This window comes from Sarcophilus harrisii, chromosome 3 (genome assembly GCF_902635505.1).
Source record: "Sarcophilus harrisii chromosome 3, mSarHar1.11, whole genome shotgun sequence".
NCBI classification, from domain to species: Eukaryota; Metazoa; Chordata; class Mammalia; order Dasyuromorphia; family Dasyuridae; genus Sarcophilus; species Sarcophilus harrisii.
Window position 1 is genome coordinate 254,561,868 of NC_045428.1, and position 27,237 is coordinate 254,589,104.

Consider the following 27,237-nt stretch of genomic DNA (forward strand, 5'->3'; position numbering starts at 1 on the left):
AAACTTTTACAGTTGAGGGGAAGAGGAGGAGAGAGGAAGGAGTGTACTTTACTCTCATCAAAACTGGCTCAAAAAGGAAATAACATCTACACTCAATATAAATACAGAAATCTATGTTACCCTACAGTAATATGAGGGAAATGGGAAATGAGAGGGGGGAGGGTGATAAAAGAGAGGACATATTTGAAGAGGGGAATGGTCACTAACAAAACACTTTTGAGGGACAAGGTGAAAGGAGAAAGAAAAGAATAAATGGGAGAAAATACAGTTAGCAGTAAAAAGAATTTTGAAGCAAATTTCTCTGAAATGAAGCCTCATTTTTCAAAAATAGAGGGAACTGAGTCAAATTTATAAAAAATAAGAGTCATGCCCCAATTAATAAATAATCAAAAGATATAATCTATGCACAAAGGGCTATAAATTCATGCATACCCTTTTACCTAACAATACTACTACTAGGCATGAATACCAAAAGAGATTAAAAAAAAAGATAAAGGACCTGTATATACAAAAATATTTATAGCAGCCCTCTTCTTAGGCTAAAAAACTGGAAACTGAGGGATACCCATCAGTCAGGGAATGGCTGAATAAGTTGTGCTATATGATTATGATAGAGTACTATTGTTCAATGGGAAATGATGAGTGAGATGCTCTCAGAAAAAAACCTGGAACTTAAGGAAAAAATCATGAACTCAAGCAAAGAAAAAACCATGAACTCAAAGTGAAATGTACTATATGCAAAGTAATAATAATGTTCTGAGATGATCAACTGTAAATGATTTATTATTTTTTTATTTTTAACAGTACAATGATTCATGACTATTGTGAAGAACTTAGGATGAAAAGTCCTATCCATACCCAGAGAAGGAACTGATTGTATCTAATACAGAATGAAGCATATGCTCTCTCTTAAAAAAAAAAAAAAAATTAAATTTTTTACTTTATTTTTCTTGAGGCTTTTTCTTTTATTTTCTTTTAGGGAGGGAGATCTATGTTCTCTTTCATAACATGTCTTTTATGGAAATGTTTTGGATAATTTCACATGTGGTTTCTTAATAGGGGTTAGGAGTGGGGATAAGGTGGAAAATCTGGAACTCAAAAGTTTTTTTTAAAAATATGTAAAAAATTGTTTTAAATATAACTAGGGAAAATCATTAAATCTAATTTTTTAAAAGATAACATATCAAGAGGGTAAGTGACTTTACCCTGGTTCCACAGTAAGCCATAAGCAGTCAGATAAAGAAAAATCAAAAGAAATACAGATGATTCACAAAATAGATGAAGTAAATGGGACCTGATTAAAGCTTCATTGTATACAGAACTAAGACAATAATTGGTAGGAGCAGGGTTTTTTGTTTGTTTGTTTTTGCAGGAAAATAAAATTTAAATATCTGAGACATACTTTTATACACAATCTTTGACATTGTTAATTATAATTTTATTGGAAACAGTAATTGAGAACAACACTTTTTTCAGGTAATAACCAACAGTAATTTTCTCCTATTTGAAACATTTTCACTAGCTTTTTCCATAATTAGTAATGTCAAAGCCTCAGTCATGGAGGGTTGTGTTACAGGAGCCCACTGTCACTGGATATGGTGGATCAGAGTGAAAATTTAAGTATGATACCTAGATTACAAAACTGGGTAATTGGAAAAATTACCACATTACACACTTAACACCACATGGTGCTAGCCTCAAAAGTAACAGGGAAGTTAGAAAGGGGGAAGGGTTTGAGGGAAAAGATAATGAGTTCATTTTCTGATATGGTATATCTAAGATGCCAATAGGACATCTGATTTGATCACAGACAAAAGAACAACATAAATGCTAAGTATGCATGTACTAAATACCATAGCATCTAAATTCAGAAAGAAATAGGTGCCCAAATTTTAAAAAGACAATTATAATACTTGTAAGATTATACCGTTCTTTTAAATATGGACAAATCTAACACAAAGAAAAACAAAGCACTCAAAAGTTGGAAGATTTATAGCTGAAAGCTACAGCATTTTTTGAATGATATCTCTACAAAAACAGACCATGAAAATAGAGAAATCATAAGTAAACAAAAACAATAAATACTAAACTTTTTTTATAGCCCACAACAGAATTAACATAGTAGTAAATGAAGAGAACACAAGTAAAAATATAAAAGGTGTGCTGATATACTGAATAATGAGTGGGTCAAAGAACAAATTTGTAGCAAGGTAAAATTCTGAGCTCAATTCAAGGACATAGAAAGGACATGTGCTTTAGGAAGACTCAATTATAAAATTAATACAGTGTAAAATCAGTTACATTGTAGAAATTAATACAGTAGAAACTTGAGGTAATATTAATTTGATCTTTTCATCCTTTTCTCTAACTGCTTGGCTATCCTATCTTCCTATCCTATAATTACTTGAGGACATCTTTTATCGTTCTTTGACATTTCTCATTGTTTATATGGACTAACCTGTTCACCTCCTACCAAGGGCCCTTTGGTTGTCCTTGAGGTGATAACTTGCTTTTAATTAATCAGACTGTTTCCTTTGTCTTTGTCATACCTCTTTGTCATACCATCACTTAAAATGTTAGCATTAAAAACTATGGGTCTTTTTTTTTTCCAAGGGAAAATCAGAATAATTAACAGAAGGTTCTTTGAAATTTCCAAAAAGTAATCTAGCTTACTTTCCCTCTCTTTCTCAACTTTGTGCCTATATCATCCATCACTCTTCAGCTGTATGACTTTTCCTAGAAACAATAGATTTCACAGTCATTTTTCAGTCCTGTCTAACTCATTGTGTCGTGTCCCATTTGGTGTTTTCTTGGCAAACATAATGAAGTAGTTTACTATTTCCTTCTTCAGTTCATTTTATAGATTTATAGGCAGACAGCATTAGTGACTTGCCTAAGGTCATATAACTACTAAGCATCTAAGGCCACATTTGAGCTCAGAAGATGAGTCTTGGCTGACTCCAGACCTGGTACTTTTTCCATAGCACCACATAGCAACTCTAGGCAAGAGATACTGCACACTGAAAAACAAAATTATTTGGATACAAAGTAATGAAAAGGAATACAAAATTCTATTCACAGAACTTCATAATGTGGGAGTAGGGTCATAACATTTAGAGCTAAAATATGTTCTAACTCTAAAACAGTTAACCTTATTTTTCAGTTTCCTCATTTGTAAAATGCTTAAGATGAAGCAATGCCAAACATCACACAGGTATTAGTGACATAATTAAGAAGCAAATCTAGACCCCAATTCAAGTCTAATGCTCTGGCCTACATCCTGCAATTACACAATAAATGACAAATCAAATTATGTCCCCTACAGCACAAATTATCACAGAAAATAAAATTCTGATAAAATCCATTTAGCTTAGTGACAGATATCAGTCTTATTTCCAAACATAACATATAAGTGGTGAGCCTAATCATGGGTTTTTATATATATGCAAAATTTGAATTTCCATCCTTTTTTGCACATAATACATATGTCTGGAATTTAGACAAATATTTTCCTTTCTGTAATATTTAACATATGCTAATTGCAAAGTGCATATGCAGCAATCAAGAAAAAAATATGTTTTCCTAACTGATATACAGATCAAAAAATATATTTTCTAAAGTAACTATAAATATTGCTCATCTCTCTTAAGGAGAATTATAGTAATTGCATTTTGTAAACCAAAAATCAGAAGACAAGGTCTGATAAAGGATTTGAGCTGTAAATTTATTATGCAAAAAATCTTCTAAAAGTATAAAACATTCAATCAGATTTGCTTATGTATTTTACAAATTATCTTTATTTTAAAAGACAAAATTATATTAAATAATTTTTAACACACTGGCAATTTCAAACAATATTCCTATTACCACCTTATATAAAAAATAGCTGGTAAGAAGCAGCATTACAATTACTTTCTATACCAATTGACTTTATCATGTTACCATAAATAATCAGGCTTACTTACATTAGGTGTTCAAGGACTTTACAATTTGAAATGTCATGGCCATCTTGTACCATCACACAATGTACACATATGTTCATCATATACATCATATGGATATAGATATCCATAGCTATATATAAACATAATGTGGTCTACTATTTACATATGTACAGGTAATTAATTATTTTCAACCTCTGATTTTTCTCTTGTGACATTTTTGTATACAAATTCACATTTATAAATAGCTTAGAGGTTATAAAATTTTTTTTCCCCAAATAACCCTCTGACTGTAAATCTTATTTACCTCCATTTTATTGATGAGCAAACTGAGACTCAACAAGGTTAAGTGACTTGCTCAAAATAACAGAGATAGTTTTTTCTGAGACAAGATTTGAACCCTCAACTGCAATGACGGCCTTCTATCCTAGGCTGGATATTTTTGCTATAATGCTTACTGACAACTCATTTAAGTTACCATGCTATTTATAGGGATAAAAGTACTGTAATTTTTATAATTAGGATTTCCCAAGACAAATGAAGACTTAATCACATAAGCAAACAATAAAGGATTTTTTTAAAAAAAGAAAGAAAAGCCTTATCATGAATTTTATAATTTTATAAATAAAATTTATATTCTTCTGAAGTTATTTATAATTAATACACTCTTCAATGACGCTGATTATATGAAGTAGGGAATGATTTATATGAATGCTATGACCTTATGTAAAGGCATAGCAAATAGAATGTCAAATCTTTCTCGCCACGTGGGAAGTCTTTTAATCTCTCTAAGCCTCAATTGTTCCACTTATACAATATAGTAGGAAAGGGGAAAGGGGCTAGTTGCTTTCTTTAAGGTGCTTTCCATTTCTAAAGTTCTATCTATAATCTGTTTTTAATGGATGCACTTGACAGAAGATTCTATATTTCCAAAGAAGATTTTCCCAATGAGTGAGACTTTGTGCCAGACAGAATCTGGATGATTTTGTCAAGGAGAGAGTATAGGCAGAACACTCTGGAGGCCAGGGAAGCCAGCCCAAAATAGAGACAGGAGAGAGCATACATGAGCCTGGAAATGCAGCGTCCAGATGGACCAGCATATTCCTGAGACTCCACAGACCAGGAGGGCTAAAGCAGTATACAGTCCTTAAATTATGATAAAAACAAAACAAAACAAACCTGTATGATACACTCCTGTTCCAGAGAAAGATATTGCCAATATAGATTTCCCCATTTGAGAGGCATGAATTGGAAATAAATCATTTTCCTGGACTACTCTGGTAGGAATCAGGATGAGGATGAACATATGCAGGGTCACAGATGTAGGGGCTCTTACAGGTCATGAAGTCCAACCCTCTCATTTGACAGATAAAAAAAAAAAAAAAAAAAAAAAAAAAAAAAAAACCTTCTCCAGACAGATCTTGAACCCACGGCTAAGGCTCTATCCATTATATTATGCTGCCTTTCAAAAATGATAGCAAAGTTAGGTGTGGTCCCTTGCAGTCCCTGCCAGGAAGGGAGTCTGGAGTTGGTAGATTCCTTAAATTCCAGAGTTCTGAGCTGTCACAGAGCTAAAGCTGATCACATATTTGCAAAAAATATGCAATATAGAAAGTCACTAAGAGCTGGAGACCATTAGGCTGCCTGAAACTGGGAAAATGGACCAATGTCCAAAAATTGGTGCATGTTAAAGGTTTTTTGGGATGATTAGCAGTGGGATTGGCCCTGTGAGTGATCTTCCAGTCTTTGAGAAATAGGAAGACCTAGTATCCAAAAGTAAACAAATAAATAGAATATAAGGATTAGATAGAGAGATATAGATAGATAGGTAGGTTGAGATAGTAGAATGATAGATATTTAGACAGACAGATATTTGAGTTAGCTGAGATAATTAAAAATATAACTCCATATTGAATACTCATATGGATGTATTAAAGATTTAAATAAGTTGTAAATACAGTACTCAAGATTTATTTACTGAAGAAGAAATGAAATCAGTTGATAATTATGCATCAAGAATAATGAAAATTAAGGACACATGAGTGTTTCCCTTCTGCCAAATGCATTCATCATTTAGATAAATAAAATTCTCATGAAGAAGAAATTCAGTAATTCATTCTCATAATCAAATCTTAAATAACCTTTATTTACTCGCCTGCCAAATAAAAATAGTGTAAGGGAAGGAAGCTGTAAACTTCCTCTTCCCTCCAAATCAGATGGTGAAATAAGGATTCACTCACATATGGTGATTAATTTGTTTGTTCGCTTTTTTAAAAGGAAATGTTATAGTAACTGTAGAATTTCACCTATATTCCTTTCTAGAGTATAGATCCCTTTCTCTAGAGAACTGAAAGACCAAAATTTGGATATGCTTCTGTAAGAGCTAAGTCCAGGATGTAGTTCTAAGCTAGGAATGCAAGGTCAGGAAGACTTTGTGGGGCTTTGTGGGAGAAGGGGATTCCCCTCTTCTCCATTGTCCATTGAGAAGTTGTAGACACTCCATCCAGCAATTCATCATGTCAAAAGATTCTGAGATCGTTTGAAAGATCAGAAACACAAACTCTAGAGAAACGTGGATATAAAAAAAAAAAAAAAAGCTGTCACTCATGGGAAAAAGTAGCTTTGAGAAAAGTAGCTTTGCCTTGATGGCAAAGAAAAGTTGGCTATAGACACTTCAAAGAAAGCTATCCTTGACCTTCAAGATTCAGGCTGGGGAAAGGAGCAGACTTCATGAACCTGGCTATGCAATTTACACAGCAGAGATCATGGATCCAAGGATAGCTTTCTAAAGACTCTTCTAAGGGGAGAAAATACTTCCAGGCCTTCACTATCATGAGTAGTAAAGTGTTTTCCCTATATAAGTTCCCTATATATCTGTTTCCTCATCATTATACTCTAATGAATCTGTTTTCTTATGGTTTCTATATGTATTTTGCCCCAAGCTTGAGGGACTCTGGAGAGGAAACTACTATTACTATGCCACTTGATTCATTCCTTGCTAAAAGTTAATTCTATTGGCTATTAATGGGATGAATGTCAGTAAAAGCTTATGAACTATAATTTTTAGAAGTAAAGCTTACTGAGTAATGGCTAGAACTGAGAGTGATAGATGCCCTAAGAGGGAAGTCACCCAGAAAAGACTATATACCATTTTTCTTGATAAGTAGTATGATGACTATATTTTCAGTAAGGACAAGGGTCAGCATGTGAACATTACTGTCCTCAAAGAACTAAATAGAATTTGATAAAGACTGTTAAGAGGGAAAATTCAGTTCAATTCAAATATCTATTAAGTGCCTGTGATGTTTTAAGCAGTAAACTTCTTGAGGGCAATGAAGTAAAGAGCCTTTTTCTAGGAAATGGCTGGAAAAAAAGGAAGATATAGGATGATGGTTTGAGGGAATGATAGGATCTAATGAAGGATTTTTAAAAATGAGGGAGATATGGGCAGGTTTGAAGGCAGTAATGAAGAAACAGATTAGAGAACAGGATAATTGAAGCTGTAATCTGGGAAAAAAGGAATAGAATAAGAAATCAAAGGTGCATGTAGACTCGGATGGATTTGACAAGAAAGACCATTTCATTGTCACAGATTGGAGAAAAGGAGAGTGGGGGAAGAGGAGATCAAGGTTTTTACGTGAAGAGAAGGAAAGAATACAGGATTTACACAGAATAGTCTGCTTTCTAAATAAATGGAATAGGTTTTCAATAATACCCATAACACATTAAAGTTATTATGAGTCTGGTAATAGGATAGAGCAGAAAGGCATTTAAATTAGGAAAATAAGTACCCCCTGTCACCTCTGAATTCTCTCTCTTTAGTAATCAGCTACATAAATTCATTGGTAAGGAGGAGGATTCTGGGAAGATGACAGAGTAGTCCAGGAAATATCAAGCTCTGAAGATTTCCCCCACAAACAGAACAGATTTGTTCTCCAGAGCGAGCACAGACTGGCAAAAAATCAAGAAGACTTGGAACAGAACAGAGGTCCTCAGGGTACAATCCACAATCCCAAGAAACGCTCCAGGCTGGGGATTAACCAGCGTGAAGATTAACCTCCACACTAACTCTGCAGAAGCACCAAGTGGGGACCTCTGGGGCGAGTGAGCTGGGTTTGACTGGAACCTCAGCAGGAAGCACAGAAACTTTCATCTCCTGGACAGGGTGAGGAGTCCGGGTCTGGGAAGACTGAAGAAACCTCAACTGATTAGGAAAGTTAGGCCCAGCTGTGCTGCTGAAACAGTCCTGGGCAAGAAGGAACCAACACACCTTGAGTACAGGGGAAAGAGAGGACAGAGACGCTGCTGGCTGCAAGTATTTACTATAGAGAAGCTCTTGGCTTGGGGTTCTGGATTTAGTTTAAGTGAAGCTAGAGGTACCATCCCTATAAACCCAGGATTAGAGATGCTTACACTGATACTTCTCATTAAAAAAAAAAAAAAAAAGAACCAGCAAAGAACAAACTCCACCATACAAACTTGCTATGGAAATAGGGAAGACTGGAATTCATCTTCAGAGGAAGACAGCGAAGTAAAAAAAGCTCCTTCTACTCCAAAGAGTAACATTAAATGGCTCTCTGTCCAGAGAGAATTTACAGAAGAACTCAAAAAAGAATTTAAAAATCAAACGAGATTCTCTGAGGAAAAACTAAAGTTAAAAAAATAAAAACCATCCAGGAAAAACAAGATTATGGAAAAATAAAAAGTTAACCACATAGAAAAGGAGATACAGAGTATTAAAGATGAAAATAACTCTGAAAATTAGAATTGGGCAAGGGGAAGCCAGTGAAGCTGTAGGACACCAAGAAATAACAATCTAGAATATTAAAAATGAAAAATAGAACAGAACATGAAACATAAGAAAAACAACAGATCTGGAAAACAGATCAAGAAAAGGAAATATAAGAATAATTGGATTATCTGAAAGCTCTGACCAAAAAAAAAGAACCTTGACACAATAATGTCTTGCAATAATGCAAGAAATAACCCCAGAAAAATTGTCCTAGAGTGACAGAACATGAGGAAAAAGCAACCAAATCCATTGTGCTATATAAATGTTAACTATTATTATTATTCTCCCCTATAACACCTAAAACTGGGGGGGGGGTGCTGGTAAATACTCAACAATCAGCTCTCTGAAGAAATAAGACATACTTTCTTAAGTTTAATTTGCATAATTAATATTTTTTCTATCACTTATTAGGTCTCGAGAATCAACAAAACAACAAATTGAGTACTGATTCGTAATGTTTGCTTATTTCCAAGGTATAAATGTTCACTTTGAAAATCTGATAAGCAGTTCTAGTGAGTCTATTCAAGCTGGCTCCAGCATCCCCTTGCTTACAATAATTATTATTACTTTTGTTAAATTTGCCAATCTGATGAGCAAAACCTCAATTTAATTTAAATTTTTCTAATTATTAATGATTTGGAGCATTTTTATATTTTTGACTGTGATAGTTCCATTTTGTTCTGATTTTTCTTTTACAACATAACTAATGTAGAAATATGTTTAAATTACTATACATGAATAACCTCTATCAGATTATTTGCTGTCTTGGGGAGAGGGTTAGGCAAGGATGGAGGGGAAGAATTCGGAACTCAATCATTCAAAAATGAATGTTGAAAATTATCTTTAATTGGAAAAAAAAATAATACTATCAATTGGAAAAAATAAAATATATTAAATTAAAAAAAGAAAGAAAACAAATATCTTATCATATGAAAAAATAATACTATTAAATGGGAAAAGACAAAATAAAATATATTAGATAAAAAAATAAAATATATTAGATTAAAAAAGAAAACTGCCTGTTCATGTCTTTTGACTTGGCACTTGCTAAAATACATTTTGATGTGTGTATGTGCTGCTGAAAAGATTCTTTAACTGGTTCCCTTCTAATTTTAACTGCATTGGTTTTTTTTAAGTGTGAAAAAAATGTTACATTTTACGTCATCAAAGTTTATTTTTTCTTCTGTGATCCTTTCTTGGTTGCTGAAACATGACTTCTTCCCTATCTATAACTGTGAAAGGCATTTTCTTCCTTCAGTCTCTATTTTGTTGATGATGTGTCCTTTTATATTTAAAAGTAACATATCTAATCTTAGTATACTGAGTAAGAAATGTTGGTCTATACCTAATTTGTGCCAAAATACTTTCCAGTTTTCCTAGCAGTTTTTGTCAAATAAGTAAGTCCTCAGTCCAGGGATTGAGGTTTAAGGTCAATCAAATCATTTTACACATAGGGAAACTGAGGCACAGAAAAGTTAAGTGATTTATCCAAGATTAAATAAATTTCTGAGGCAGGAGTTGAATTCAGCTCTCCCTGCCAATTCTCTATCCTTGACACCATGTGGCCTGCACCTTCCGATACTTTAATCATTCTCTAGATCTTTCAAAGACCACTAACAGAAACTTAATTGCATCTACAAGTTCTTTTATCATAGTAGCTGGGCCTTGTGTCTTGAATGCCATGGGAACAACTCTATTCTCACTTGATGTCTTGTCTGGTTTCAATTCCTTGCTAAACAATTTATTCCTGTCCTCCAGTCAAACACAATTTATTCTCACTAGCAGAGAAAACAAAAGCAATCCAGGGGCTGTCTCTTAGCGAAGCCTGTTGTCTTTGTCTCTTCCATCACTAAGCATAAGTGCTATATATTACTGACAGTTTTCTTATGCCCAGCATAGCTTAAAATTTTGTTTTGTCCCAAGTCTTCATCCCTTCATACATTTTGAGCTACATTTTTCTTTCTATGTGTCCATATTTATATTTATCACTAAATGAATTCTCTGTACATGGTGGTCATGCTCACAGAATGTGAACTCCTTGAAGACGAGGATGGTTTCATTTCCATCTTTGTACCCCCAGCATCCAGCATTACAAGTGATACCTAGAAAACACTTAATCAGAGCTTCTTGGTTGATCTTTCCCTTCTAAGTATTCTTTCTATGCTATAGCTAAGTAAGCTTCCTTTTATTAACTATTAGACTATTAACTATGAAAATTAACTATTTATTAACTAATTAGAAATTATTAATTAACTATTATCAACTATTAACATTAGACTACGAGTTTCTCATTTCATCCTAATGCAGAATTTGAACCACTAGAATGGCCTGAATCAGATCTAGACTACAACTTCCATGGAGGTATTTTAGTTATGAGTCTCATTCCACCAAGCCTTCTTGCTCGAATATATCTGGTTTACAATATTACCTATAATTTTGCATGTAGAAAATTCATATGTTATAGGATGTATATTTACATGCCCAGACTTCATCTTCTAAAACTTTAGATTTTTGGATATATTAACCATAGCTTTATTTTTGTCTATATAGAGACACTTAAACTGGAGGGTTTATTATTTAGCAGAGTTTATTCTTTATTTTGCTGTATCATTATTTAGGTGATATGATTTTCATATTTCATCTACTGTTTCTTTTGTACTCACTAGCGTAGGGGGTTAGGGAAAGAATTACATAAATGAAATACAACATGAAAAAGGGTATCAAGGCCATGTATGTTCCCCACGGGTATCAAGGGCCTACAGGGCCAGAGAATGAGTTTCCATGACCATGTGTGCTCCCCAGGCATGTGGCTTTCCTATCCTTTCTTCACTGACACTGCATATTATCTGTGCATTAGTGTGCAACAGGCTAAGAGGCATGAATGTTTGTAGCCTGCTCTTACTCATCAAATGCTTTTGATTTGATCTAACTGTGACTTCTAGCTAACTATTAAAGATGTGTACCAATGGTGGCATATAATTTTAGGAATTTGGGCCCATAGAGTATCTTGAATCTAGGAATAATTATCCCCCTGGAAATCCAACCTACCAGTTTGGGTGCAGGGCTGGGAAAATAGCCCAGAGAGTGTTCAGTGAAGAACACTGATAATACCTTAGATTTTACAAAATGGTTTTTACCACAACCACCATGTAAGGCAGTATTTTTGTCCCTATTTTTTTTTTTTTAAGAAAAAAAGGAAACTCAGGTACAGAGATTAACCAACTTGTTCATGATCATATATCTAATCTACTTAAAAATATATAACTTTAATTAAGAATAGTCATAGGAACCTATAATCCCAGATTACAAGGTGGTTGGGACTGGGAAATCTCTTGAGTTTAGCGATTATGAGCTACAGCGGGCAGCAGCTGCTGATCAGAGGTCCACGCTAAATTTGGCACCAATACAGTGGTCCATGTAAAACCAGGCATGAGGGTGAAAGGTACCAGTTTTTGAAGAAGGAATAAACAGCCCAATTCAAAAACTGAGCAGGCCAAAGTTCCATTTCAGTAGTGTATTGTTATTTCTGCACTTCCAGTCTGGGAAAGATGGAGAGATGCGGAGGTGGGATAGAGGGACAATCCAATACTGAGCAATACCCCATCTTCTGCTTCTCATCCCCAAATTCAAATAACTTATACCTAAATATAAGTCAAAAGCTCATCAGTTCACAATTTCCCTGGTCACATCTAAGAAAACCCAAAAGTCTCCAACTTAAATCCTTCTAGATTGGGAGTCCACATTTCTTTGGCAGGAGGTTTTAACATCAAAGTGGTTATCCCTGGTTGCTATAATCCTAGCAAATCTAGGTCAGTTTATTCAAAAATATTCACTGAGAATTCCAAAGTGATCTTAGAGCTTGAAAGGGATCACATCTGTTTTGAAATCATGCTTATTATTAGCACACTGTTAAATGTGAATATAGGTGATCAGTTTGCTAAACTGAATGTGTAAGCAGTGGCTATACTATAAATGCTGAAATAAATATTCTAATGATAAAAAATATATATAAGCACATAGAATGATCAAGCAAATGCATGAAATAGAATCTCATTCGTCATACCAAAATGTGTGGGATGCAGTCAAAGTGGTAATAAGGGGAAATTTCATATCTCTAGAGGCCTACTTGCATAAAATAGAGAAAGAGAAGGTCAATGAATTGGGCTTGCAACTAAAAATGCTAAAAAATGAACAAATTAAAATCCCTCAGTCAAACACTAAACTTGAAATTCTAAAAATAAAAGGAGAGATCAATAAAATTGAAAGTAAAAAAAAACTATTGAATTAATTAATAAAACTAAGAGTTAGTTCTATGAAAAAACCAACAAAATAGACAAACCCTCAGTAAATCTGATTTAAAAGAAAGAGGAAAATCAAATTGCTAGTCTTAAAAATGAAAAGGGAGAACTCGCCACTAAAAAAGAGGAAATTAGAGCAATAATTAGGAGTTACTTTGCCCAACTTTATGCCAATAAATTTGACAACTTGAATGAAATGGAAGAATACCTTCTAAAATATAGCTTGCCCAGATTAAGAGAGGAAGAAGTAAATATCCTAAATAGTCCCATTTTAGAAAAAGAAATAGAACAAGCTATTAACGACACAGACATGGTACTGATACCTAAACCAGGTAGGTTGAAAATAGAGAAAGAAAACTATAGACCAATCTCCCTAATGAATATTGATGCTAAAATATTAAATAAAACATTAGCAAAAAGATTACAGAAAATCATCCCCAGGATAATACACTATGACCAAGTAGGATTTATACCAGCAATGCAGGGCTGGTTCAATATTAGGAAAACTATTAGCATAATTGACTATATCAATAATCAAACTAACAAAAAACTATATGATCATCTCAATAGATGCAGAAAAAGCATTTGATAAAATCCAACATCCATTCCTAATCAAAACACTTGAGAGTATAGGAATAAATGGACTTTTCTTTAAAATAGTCAGGAGCATATATTTAAAACTGTCAGTAAGCATCATATGCAATGGAGAAAAACTGGAACCTTTCCCAGTAAGATCTGGAGTGAAGCAAGGTTGCCTACTATAACCATTATTATTCAATATTGTATTAGAAACATTAGCCTCTGCAAAAAGAGTTGAGAAAGAGATGAAAGGAACTAGAGTAGGTAATGATGAAACCAAACTATCACTCTTTGCAGATGATATGATGGTATACTTAGAGAACCCCAGAGATTCTACTAAAAAGCTATTAAAAATAATTCATAACTTTAGCAAAGTTGCAGGATACAAAATAAATCCCCATAAATCCTCAGCATTTTTATACATCACCAACAAAATCCAACAGCAAGAGATACAAAGAAATTCCATTCGAAATAACTGTCGACAGCATAAAATATTTGGGAAGTTATCTACCAAAGGAAAGTCAGGAATTATATGAGCAAAATTACAAAAAACTTTCCACACAAATAAAGTCAGATTTAAATAATTGGAAAAATATTAAGTGCTCTTGGATAGGCCAAACTAATATTAAAGATGACAATACTCCCTAACCTAATCTACTTATTTAGTGCTATACCAGACTTCCAAGAAAATATTTTAATGACCTAGAAAAAATAACAACAAAATTCATATGGAAGAACAAAAAGTCGAGAATCTCAAGGGAATTAATGAAAAAAAAATCAAATGAAGGTGGCTTAGCTGTACCTGATCTATAACTATATTATAAAGCAGCAGTCACCAAAACCATTTGGTATTGGCTAAGAAACAGATTAGTAGATCAGTGGAATAGGTTAGGTTCCCAAGACAAAATAGTCAACTATAGCAATCTAGTGTTTGACAAACCCAAAGATCCTAACTTTTGGGATAAGAATTCATTATTTGACAAAAACTGCAGGGATAACTGAAAATTAGTATTGCAGAAATTAGGCATGGACCCACACTTAACACTGTATATCAAGACAAGACCAAAATGGGTCCATGATTTAGGCATAAAGAATGAGATAAATAAATTAGAGGAATATAGGATAGTTCATCTCTCAGACTTGTGGAGGAGGAAGAAATTTGTGACCAAAGATGAACTAGAGGCCATTATTGATCACAAAATTTAGAGTTTGTCTATTTTGTTGTTAACCCTAACCCCAACCCTAAATTTTTTACATCAAATTAAAAAGCCTTTGTACAAACAAAACTAATGCAAACAAGATTAGAAGAGAAGCAACAAACTGGGAAAACATCTTCACAGTTAAAGGTTCTGATAAAGGCCTCATTTCTAAAATATATAGAGAATTGACTCTAATTTATAAGAAACCAAGCCATTCTCCAATTGATAAATGGTCAAAGGATATGAACAGACAATTTTCAGATGATGAAATTGAAACTATTTCCACTCATATGAAAGAGGGTTCCAAATCACTACTGATCAGAGAAATGCAAATTAAGACAACTCTGAGATACCACTACACACCTGTCAGATTGGCTAGAATGACAGGGAAAGATAATACAAAATGTTGGAGGATATGCGGGAAAACTGGGACACTAATACATTGTTGGTGGAGTTGTGAAGGAATCCAACCATTCTGGAGAGCAATCTGGAATTATGCCCAAAAAGTTATCACACTGTGCATACCCTTTGATCCAGCAGTGCTACTACTGGGCTTATACCCCAAAGAGATACTAAAGAAGGAAAAGGGTCCTATATGTGCCAAAATGTTTGTGGTAGCCCTGTTTGTAGTGGCCCAAAACTGGAAACTGAATGGATGCCCATCAATTGGAGAATGGTTGGGTAAATTGTGGTATATGAATGTTATGGAATATTATTGTTCTGTAGGAAATGACCAGCAGGATGAAAACAGAGAGGCTTGGAGAGACTTACATGAACTGATGCTGAGTGAAATGAGCAGAACCAGGAGACCATTATGTACTTCAACAACGATACTGTATGAGGATGTATTCTGATGGAAGTGGATTTCTTTGACAAAGAGAAGATCTAACTCAGTTTCAATTGATCAACGAGGGACAGAAGCAGCTACATCCAAAGAAATAACACTGGGAAATAAATGTAAATAAACTGTTTGCATTTTTGTTTTTCTTCCCGGGTTATTTTTACCTTCTGAATCCAATTCTTCCTGTGCAACAAGAGAACTGTTCGGTTCTGCACACATATATTGTATCTAGGATATACTGTGACCTATTTAACATGTATAGGACTGCTTGCCATCTCGGGGAGGAGGTGGACAGTGGGAGGGGAAAAATCAGAACAGAAGTGAGTGCAAGGGATAATGTTGTAAAAAATTACCCTGGCAAGGGTTCTGTCAATAAAAAGTTATAATTATTAAAGAAAAAAAAAAAAGAAACAGGATCTCAGTGTCAGAAATGAGATGGTCAAACACTTGTTATGCTACTAATGCTACTTTCAGCAAAAACAGCACTCAAACCACAGAGAGACAGGAAGAAATACACCTCATATAGCTAGGACAAGCCATTCTGTGAAAGGTTGCTATATGAAATAAACTTAAATAAGAGCAAAAACAATTTATGTACACATCCTTCAGCTGCTTTTCTTTCTCAACACAATTAGCATAATACACTTAATAGCTCAACCCAGATATCATATTTTTAAGATACTTTGATCTGAATTTTTCAGTAGTGCTGCATGCTAAAAGAAAACAATTCACCTCCATTTATTATTCAGAATAAATCAAAGCCAATCAGATATTTTCTTGCATTGAAAGCTAGCAAAAAAAGAAAGGAATTTATAGTTAGTACCAGCATAGTAATTACCTCCACTCTGTATTGATGCTGAGCTTATCTTTTTAAAAAACCAAAAATACAACAGTTTATACTCATTCATTCTTAAAACATCAGGGTTATAAGGACTCCAGTATTACTGGCTCCATTTTTTTAAACAGGACAGCTAAGGCTAGCTTATAAGCAGATCATAAAAGTTCTGAATCACCTAAATATGGTTCTTCTTAGAAGTCTAGATTTTTCTGACCAACAAACAATTAAGTATTTACTCCATGGGGATTAGACAATTACAATTTTTTAAAGGAATTCCAGTGATCAACGCTAATATTAAGAACTTTTATTTATGAAGTTCTTTACTATTTGCAAAGTTCTTTTTTCAAAATATTATGAGATACACAGTATACATATTATATCTATTTTAGAGCAAAATCTAGGTCTTAATAAGACAAAGTAACTTGTCCAAGTCATATTAGACATGCTAACTCTGCTATTTGCAATAATTTTTGTCTAGACCATTTTATCTACACTACATTTTCTTCTTCCTTGTGAATTTATGGGTCTATGAAGATATCATCAATTCTTCACTGGTTTTCTAAATAGTACATCAGCATTTAAATCATTTTTACTAAATCTAGACAAGAAAGTAAGAATATTTTTACATCCATCACTGAGCAATACCCCATCTTCTTCTCATCCCCAAATTCAAATAACTTATAGCTAAATATGAGTCAAAAGCTCATCAGTTCGCAACTTCCGTGGTCACATCCAACAAAACCCAAAGGTCTCCAATTTAAATCCTTCTATATTGGGAGTCCACATCTCTTTTTTATAACACTACCTTCAACTTAAGGTCAAGACTAAACTGTGGTTTAACCAGGCCTATTATGGTTTCTCTTGAATTCCGAGCTCTTTCGGGACTGCTTAGTTAAAACTCAGAACAGAACCACACTTATCTCTAGAAAATTTCTCTAACACCAGAATTCTGGTTTTTTTTTTTTTCACATTCTACAGACTGAATGGTTCTTATCAGAAGAACAGATTCAATGACAAAAAGTTAAAGTTTTTTTTTGAAGTTATTTTTTGAAAAATAAAAATTTTTATCTTCTAATGCATTCAGGTTTTTAGTTTCATAAAGATGGGGGGGGGGAGCCACAAAGGAAAAGAAATCTCTCATGAAAGAGGGGACAACAAAAATCAAAATTTTAAAACCAGCAGAGATAAAATTTTCTGGTACATTATATATAAATGAAATACACACACATACACACACTTAACATTTTGAGCCAGAAAGAAACAAAAATAAGGATGAACAAGTGAAGGCAGCAAGGTTTTATGTATTAATTTTCCAATTAAGTTTAAATCCTGTTTTTAAAATTAGACCTTCCAAAAAGAACTATCAATTCTTCTTAAGTGAAAGATGAGTCTGAGATATTACACTCTGAATTCAATGACTATTCTCATTTAAAAAAAAAATTTGTGGTTTAGGAAAAATCAACCCCAATATGTCTAAATATGGGAAATTTTGCTTTAAAAAATTGGCCTTAAAAATAAAACTTTTCAGGGGCAGCTACATGGCACAGTAAACAGAGCACCCTGGAATCAGGAGAATCTGAGTTCAAATCGGACCTCAGAGACTTAACACTTATGAGCTATGGGACCGTAAGCAAGTCACTTAAACCCAATTGCCTGGCAGAAAAATAAAATAAACCTTTGTTAAGTAATTTTTAATTCGAATCCCTAACAACAAAATCCTTAGAATACAAAAATTTATTCTGGGAAACTTATAATCATTTCCTTGAGCATGAAAGGTTAGAATTTAGAGGTTTTCCCCTAAAAATTAGAACAAGTTATTTTCAAAAGAATAGTTTACTCAGTACTATATGTGAAGAGTTCTATAACACTCTTTGGATACCCCAATCTATTTATTTTATCATTAATTTAACTAGTGTTATTACTAAATTTTAGGATTGAAAACCCTTCAAAAAGTGATCTAGTCTATTCTTCTTCCCCAAACTCCTAGCAGTATCACCTCAACCACATTAAAATTTATTTTTAAAAACTATTCTGACTCTAAAGGATTTGGAATAAACCAGGAGAAGCTGTTATGCTAAACATGAGTCTATAAAAACAAGCCATTTGTTAGTATGTGAATGCAAGCTATTATTAGAATGTTTTTTCCTCAAATGTAAACATCAACACAAAAACATACAAATAAATGATACCACAGAAAAGAGCACTGGCTTTGGATTTGAGATTAAATCAAATCTCAGCTCTACTCACTGCTCTGAGTTCATCTTCATCTGAAAAACAAGGAGTCTAATCTATTTCAATTGCCCTTGAGTTTCCTTCCAGCTCTAGAGCTATTATCCTAAGTTAAATGAAGCATCAGCTTATACAGCATTTAAGAAGATATTTAAACTGAAAGACCATTATCACTATTTAACTTGTCTTCAAGGGCCCAAATATCATACAAGAATCTCTTGTATACGATTGTTCTTAAAAACCATTCATACCATCTAAGAGAATAAATGTTTACCACCTTGTTGCTCATAAGGCAGAATAACTGAACACAGAATTCTGATGGCATTGATCTAGATTTAAGTCACATAAAAGAGAAGTTGAAAGAAAGACAAATTATTACTGATAGAAAACTAGCCTTAAGAAAATCACAAGTCAATTACAGAACTACAATTTAATTTTGGAACTACAAAAGTTAAGCAAATAAACATACACACTGTACAAAACACAAGTGCTTCACCTTTTTACACTCCAGGCAGATCTAGTTCCTGCTTCACTTGACACCCTGACTAAAGAGTATGTTGTATTTGTACACTATAATTCCAGAACTAGGTTACTTTAGCCAGGATCTAAATCTGGTACCACTTCCCAAGTAAAAAATATCTATCTAATAAACTGCCATTATACTCCACACACTGTGGTAGACCTGGAAATATAAAGGTTTTAAAACAAAAGACAGGTAACTGCCCACAATGTTTCAGAGAAGATGGAGGAAGTAGAAAATGACATGAACTTAAGAATAATGCAAGGTAGGGAGTAAAGGGGAGCAAAGAAGAGATCAAAAGGCCCTTTGAAACTCTGAGAGGGAAGATAATGCTTCCAAACTTGAGGAATCAGAAAATCTTGTGTGAGAGAGGCACTTGAGCTGAATCTTGAAGGAAGGGGCTTTTTGAAAAGCAATACACTTTATGCAAGTGTTTTCTTAAATTTTTCCAGAAATTAACTGACTTGAGAGAGAGCAGAAGGCTAAATTTTGCTCAGATCCAAAACCCCAAAGAAATGAAACAGTAGGCTCACCTCTTCCAGACCTCCTACACAGCCTGGCACTATAAATATGCCAGATGCAGACAGCATGTGGCCAATCAATGAAGAAAAATTCTGTTGAAGACTTGGTACACTGAAAGTTTATCATTTGGGATAGTAGGAGAGAGGCTACCCTGAATAATTTCCAAATTGATCTCAATTTCCCCAATACAACTGAGAGACACTATTTTAAGATTAAGATAATCATTTGATCAAAACATTCCCAAATTTCACAAAGATATAATCCTTAACTAATCTTCTCATCACATTCCTCTAGAAAAAGACAAACTCTAAAACATGGCTTATTAATTTTCTAATATATCCATTTAATCAAAACATACCTTTCCATTAAAATTTCAAATCAACAAAATTATGTAAAGCCCCACCATTTACTGAAAACATTCTGGAAAAAACCCCACCATTAGCAAAATGTGAATATTTAAAGGCAATCATTTTTACATAGAAATATAAGAAATAACAATAATTTAGTTTAAAATGACTTTTAATTGTTTTTAGAGAGTTTAAAGTATTTAAATCAAGTTCCTAATATCTTTTGTTGTGGCTATAGAATATTGTCATTCTTGACTGAAGTATCTTAAAAATCTTTTAGAACTATGCTTAAAATGGTATTTGAGGAGATTATATACAGAACTAAAAGTAAGAAAGCAAAAAGGGGACTAAAGATTTGGAGCCAAAAAGGAAAGGAAAAGAAGAATTGTGGGGAGGAAGGTAATTATATATAGTGCAAAAGACAGTAAAACTTATATAGTGATGAGGATATCTTCATTAACAATAATATCTTGTCATAAATTCCATTTTTCCTGGAAGTAAAAATAGTCACCTAAATCAATTACCTCAGATCCAAATCTGAAAACAAAGGACACATGAGAAAAGGAAGGAATTTTATTAATTTTTTTAAAATTAATGAAAAGCAGATCAAGGAAATGGCTGATATGAAATTAAAACATTTCCAGCAACTAAATAAGATGATACTATTATGACATACACAACTATCAAATACAGTCTAACATATGGTTTTAGGTTCAAATAAAACTTGTTTTTTGCTCATCTTCCTAAGCCAATTAAGGACTTCCCGCTGCCTTCCCATCAGCGGAGACATTAATGTGTGCTATCTACATGACACTAAAAGGGGTGCTGTGACACTTGTGTGTGTCATACATCTAAGGATTGAGAAGTTGCCATTCTAGAAAGATACGTGAATCCTGGGGCAGCCAGAATGTTCTGGGTTTATGTTTGTTTAATCACAACATATCCTCTTTCTTCTTTCCATAAATCACAAATTATTTTTTTGCAGCCATTGCAAGCTGATTGCTTCATTCGGAACGGAGCTGTCAGATATATCTTAATGTATTAAGTCACTAACCAAAATTAGGGCAAATGGGGGTGGGGAGGGCGGAAGGTTTAGAATGTTGGCTAAGTAAATCAAAGCCAATATTGGCTCTTTTTTTTTTTTTTTTTTTTTTTTTTTTGGCCGTCTCGATTTACAAGATGACTGACTGGAAGAGTGAATGGCCCAGATCACAGCAAGAAAAAGGTCGGGTTACATCTACACCCATTGATGAAACGCTGGGCTTTTATATTATTAGGTTCAGTACCAATGTGAAATCTTTAAATCCCATGTCAGGATCTCTCGACATCCCCCTCCCCTCAAAAAAAAAAAAAAAAAAAAAAAAAAAGGGAACCTCATTGCAAAGTCATCTCTGCACCTGTCACATGAACAGATCGGAATGAAATAAGACATAAACTCTAACCACCAGAGCCTTCCCTCCCTGATCCCCCTCCCCCAATCAGTGCACCTTCCAAATGCCAGCCCATACCCCCCGCACCCAGGCTGAGTCCGTGGATGACGTCACCTTTCTGCATTAAACCCTAAAACCCGGGGACTCGGAAAGGAAAGGGGTGGATTACACCCGCGACAATCCTAGCAGAGTGAAGGAACCAAGATTGATCACCGAAAAGGAAGGGAAAGGACCGCGAATGAGATGGGAGAGATCTGCTATGTGCCTAACAGGAGGGGTGGGAGGAAGAGAGATGGGGAGGCGGGCTGTGAACTGCGACTGTTCAGAATCACGCAAGATGTTCGACGTGCACCTGCAAACGTTTCTTGGAAAAACATCAAACCCCCTCATCGAATGATCCTGCGTTGCCAGGACCTAAGGTGGGCTCCTGCTGTCATTCCCACTGTGGATTCTGGGCTCCCACCCACAGCCACTTCGGCTCCCTAGGCCCCTCTCCTCCCCCCCCCCCGCCCCCACCCCCGTGGGTCCCGGGGGAATCGAGAATACTCAGGAATAGCCAGACCAGGGGGCCTCTCAGAGGAACGAGCTCCCGCTAAGGGGGCCGGGGGGAGCCTGCAGCTCGCAGGATCGTTAGGAGCAAATGCAAAGGCGGAGACGCGGGTCGGCGGCGTCAAGTAGGGAAGGGGAATAACCGAACCTCCCTCCTATTAATCTCCCTCCTCCCCCCCCCCCAAAAAAAAGGCAATAAGAGACCTCGGAAAAAGCAGAGACCCTAAAAAAGACTGCACCACTTCCCGCTCCTCTCCCGCTCCGACCGCCCCGGCACTATCGGGACAGCGGACAAGGCGGGCATTCACGATGCGGGTGCCGCAGAAACGCCGTCCGACGGCCCCAACGCCACGCACCACCTCCCCCCGCTCCGCGCGCGCCGGGGCCGGAGCTGGTGCGGGAGCTGGCGCAGGCACCCCAGCCGAGGCGGCTGCTGCAAGCTAGCTGCAAGCTGCCCCCTCCCCCCGGTGCAGCAGCCGCAGCAGCAGCCCCCGCGCGGAGCGCACCGTTATCCGCCCCGGGCATCTGTCCCCGTCCCCAAGCCCCTCACAGACTGAGCGACCGACAGCGGGGGCAACGCAGCCAGCGCCCTGCCCCCTAGCCTTCCCCCTCTCCTTGAGCCCGGAGTGAGGGGCGCGGCGAAGGTACTCACCCAGAAAACGAAGGAGTAGATGATAAGGAGGGTTTTGAGGCAGGTTATCACGGGTTTGGTCTCCATTCTCCTCGATGCCATACTACAGAAGCTCGGGCAGCGGCTGGGCGGGCGGGAGGAGGGGAGGTGGGTGGATGGGGGTGGGAGCGAGAGAGCGCGCGCGAGAGCGCGTGGGGGGTGCGCGCGCGCGCGCCGGGGGATGGGAGAGAGAGAGAAAGAGGCACGGGGGCGAGAAAGAGCGCGTTTGTAGGGTGTGCGCACGCGCGGCGGGAAGGAGGGAGGAGCGCCAGCGCGATGCTGCCGCTGCTGCTGCTGCTGCTTCGCTCCTGTTTTCCTGACTCCCGATTTTTCCCCACTCTCCGAAGCCCCGGAGTACCCGGCGCTCACTCTCTTCCCCTGCGCAGCCAAAGCCGCATCACTCTTGGGGACCCAGCCCGAGCGGCCGCCGCCAGGCGAGAAGCCCGCCCCTTCCCCCAAATCTTCTCTCCACCTGAGAGCAAAAAATCCCAGATAAACACCCCGCCAACCCCGCTGTGGCTACTGAGCATGCCCAGTTGTCTCGCTAGGCACCCGAGCACCTGTGCTGGCGCTTCTGCCCTTCTCCGGCGCGACGAGGTGCGGGAGGCGCCCGAGGGAGGGGGAGGGGGAGGTGCGGGCCTTAAGCCCAGCTGCCCGTGGCGTTTGCGTTCTTTAGGATTGGCGGATTGGGTCATAGGTGTATCCCACATTTCCGCCAGCACGCGCGGCGCACTGGTTCTCCTCGAAGCACGGGGCAAAGGGGAGGAACGATGCTGACTGAGCAGGGGTCTGGCGGGAAACAGCCTTCGGCAGGGGCACGGGGAGCCAAGCTGGAAGCGCGCATTTGGGGGGAGACACGCATCTCAGCGACTCGCCGCGATCCAACTACTGCGCTAGAATCGTGACAAATAATATGTATAAATAGAATAACAATAGAAACATAACGATCATTTCAGAGAAACAAGCGGTTTGGAATAAGTGTCATCCTAGTCTTTTCCTGCTCTAATCTCTGAGACTCATGCCTCTCTATCGCTCTCTCTCCAGGCTGTGATGGCAATAAGAATAGCTGGGATTTATAGGACGCTTTAAGGTTTTCAAAGTGCATCTTAAAGGACTCTGTAATGGAGGTACTGCAGGAACCTTACAAATGAAGAAACACGCTCCGAGAGGCTGTCACTCACTCCTAGTTGCGCGTTTAATATATTTGTGCCGCTGGAAGCCCAAGCTTGGCTTATCCTTTGTTGTTTGGTCATTAAAGCAACAAGAAAAATATTCAGGGAAATCTGTATAAAGGCACTGAGCTGCACAGATAAGACACCATCTTGTATCAGGAAGGAATGAGAAATCTTGCATGGGTATAAACCTGACCTGAATGAGTCGATGCATGAAAAAGATGAGACGTTTTTCTTAGCTGCTGCGCACACAGAGAGTATACTTTATAGATTGTCTTAAGCACATTAATTAAGGAAGGGACAGAATCCATGTTTCCCTAAATACGAATTAACTCTTGAGGAAAGCATTTTCAGGACCTCACACCCAAGTGTGAATTATATTAATAATCTCCTTCATGAAGCTAGCTAGGAGTAAAAATAGAACGGACAAGCCTTGGAAAAGCCTGCCGCAGTCTGTTGTGGTGGTGGTAGTTATTATGGGTTATTTATCACGGAATTAGATGCAGTCTCTGCCTGGTGAAGTCACCCTATAAACAGACCCGGGAAAGACAGTCATGTGAGGAAAATGGAAGGTTGTTTGAGGAAAAAGGTGAATCATGATGAAAACGACACTATTTCTCATCAACTAAAGTAGAACTGAGGGAACAAACAAGAGCCTTTAAAAGGACAGCTGGAAGAAGATGAGCAAATTCTGTATCCCTCCTTTTTCTCAAGCCAGGGTAGATAACCATAGTTAATGCAGTAGCTTTGTGAAAGATCTCTTTTCTAATGACTAGAATGAGCCTTATGGTTGTAGTGGGTTAATAAGAATGAAAAATTAAGATCTATTGGATTCTCTTTATCCAAAAAAAAATTATTAAACACCTATGTCTGTGCAAGGCAGACTTAACAGAGAAAAACATACAGGAGACTCAAAGATTTTGAGTGAAAACAAGATGGAACAGACAGTGCCAATGTAAAACATATGAAGCTTCCAACCCTAAATGGAAAATCAAAATGAGTAACAAAGCAACATGGCATCCAGAAGACTTATTATAAACTGCAATTAGAAGGGCATAATGTACAGAAAATGACAGGGGATGGATCTACTTTATAGTGCCCTCCTCAGACCATCTCTGGAGGATTGTGTTCAGTTCTGGGAACCACAATTTAGGAACGATATTGACAAAAGAAGGTGACTAAGGTGATAAAAGGCCTCAATATTATGCTAGATGAGAAGTGGTTGAAAAAAATCAAGGAGGATGCTCCTGGAGATTAGAAGACCTAGTAAGATCAGTAATAACCATTTTCAAATATTTAGAAATCTGTCATGGGGAAGAAAGATTGAACTTACTGTATTTGTCCTCAGAGGACAGAACTAGATTCAAGTTGCAGAGATTTGTATTTGGGCTCAGTGTAAGGAAAATTTTCTTAACAATTAGAGTTATCCCAAAATAAGGTGCCTCATTTTTTTTTTTTTTTTTTTTTTGAGAAAAGGCAATGTTTGACCTGTTATTTAATCAGTATGGAAAACTTCTTACTTCCATTTAGATAGACAACTTGTCATCTTAGAGAGTTTTCTGATGCATTAAAAGGTTAAATGACTTGCCCATATTCCCACAAGTCAGATTACATGCAAAATGCAAAAATCACAGGTAGAACCTGAACTCAGATAATCCTGAGGCCAAGTTCTCCATTTAATCAGCTGACCAGGAGTTCTTAATCTGGGGCCCGTGGATTTATACACACATACATATGTATGTATGTATATGTTACACTTCAATGCAATTAATTTCATTTGTAATCCTATGTATTTTTGGTTTTGTTCCTTTTAAAACATTCTGAAAAGGGCTTATATGCTTCACCAGTCTGCCAGGAGGACCTGTGGCACATACAAAAAAAAAAAGGCTATAAATGCCTGAACTAAATAAATCATTCTGCCCCTCATGCCCAAAAGTAGAATGAAAATGATATGTATAAAGAAAAAAAGCTGCCCTGTCCAACCTCACAAGATTGTTGTGAGGATCAAATGAGATAAAATCTATGATAGATTACTATACAATTACTATGACAGTTACTATAAAACTAAGATGTGGTTATCATTTTAGAAATATTTCTATCTGAAACATTCAAAAGTTTTAGTTTTGTTCTTGAAAGACAAATATTCCAGTATCTGGAATACTTGGATAACAAAAACAATACTCCCAAAAGCCATAGGTTTTTATATATGAAGATGTATACTGTATATTGTATACTGTATTGTTTTGGAGCCAGCTCTAACTGGCTTTTGAGGGTTGATTGTTATATTTTCATTATGAGCATTTCCACCTCAGAAATTGACAGACATTATATATCAGAGCTTTACATAGTTTTGTTGATTGTCTAGATTTAAGAACATGATGTAGAAAATATCAACAATGACAATTAAATATAAAAATGTCATCACCCTCCCAGAGCTAAATATTTACCAGCATAATCTTCATATGCACATATTAGTATATATTCACACACACATATATATATTTTATGAGCTTTTAAAAAATTATAGTGTTTTTTACATTAATAATTTTTTAATGTCTCAATCTTCTAAGGAAGCAGTTGGGAGAACAGCAATTTTTGCTGAAATGGGCAATCTATTCAGGCATATGTTAGACTTATGAAGAAACTTCAGTATTCAGTATACCAGCATAAAGGGACATGAAAGAGTTTTCCAAAGTTCTTTCTTTTCATTCCAGCCCCTTCATTCTTAAGAAGTTATAACAAATTTAGACTGGAAAAAATACACCTTTTCTTATGTATATTCCCTTGAAAATATTCCATCATCCTTTAGTCTGATACTGATAACTTAATGTTCATGCATTCACTTGGCTAATTTTTATAAGTGGTCCTTTTCAGATTACATGCAAAATGTAGACTCTTTTCTGGCATTCAGTGAACATCACTATTTGTGGTCCTGACATCTTTTCTCAAAAACAAAAAGACAAGTCTGTCTGGTCTGTGATTTCCATATAGCGGGTTTGTCAACTAATCGACTTTCCAAATACTCCACGATTGCATTACATCACCTAAAGTGAAGCTTAAAGCACTTCGTCTGTCTGCTGTCCTTTCAATTATTCTAAAACTCTTCAGCATAGCAGCTGTTGAAGCATCCTGCTGACATTTATCCCTTGTACATGTCCAGCTCTAGAAAACACATTAACAGGGGCATGAATATTCATTAAGTAGGAATTTTTTATTCAAATTTGATGGTACTTTATTACATTCACTGCAGCACCTGTTAAATCTGCTATATTCACTACATAAAGGGATGGAGATTTGGCTTAAATGAAGC

General features: G+C 36.3%; 1 protein-coding gene across 2 annotated transcripts in view; it reads right to left on the bottom strand.

Moving 5' to 3' along the window:
- TSPAN7 (tetraspanin 7) overlaps positions 1-22,876 on the bottom strand; it is a 106,928-nt gene extending 84,052 nt beyond the window's left edge. For both annotated transcript variants that reach the window (XM_012544432.3, XM_003763465.3), the window contains exon 1: positions 22,738-22,876. In XM_012544432.3, coding sequence (XP_012399886.1) covers positions 22,738-22,818 — 81 coding nt within the window. In that variant the 5' untranslated portion in view covers positions 22,819-22,876. The remainder of the gene's footprint in view (positions 1-22,737) is intronic.
- Positions 22,877-27,237: the final 4,361 nt, after the last annotated feature.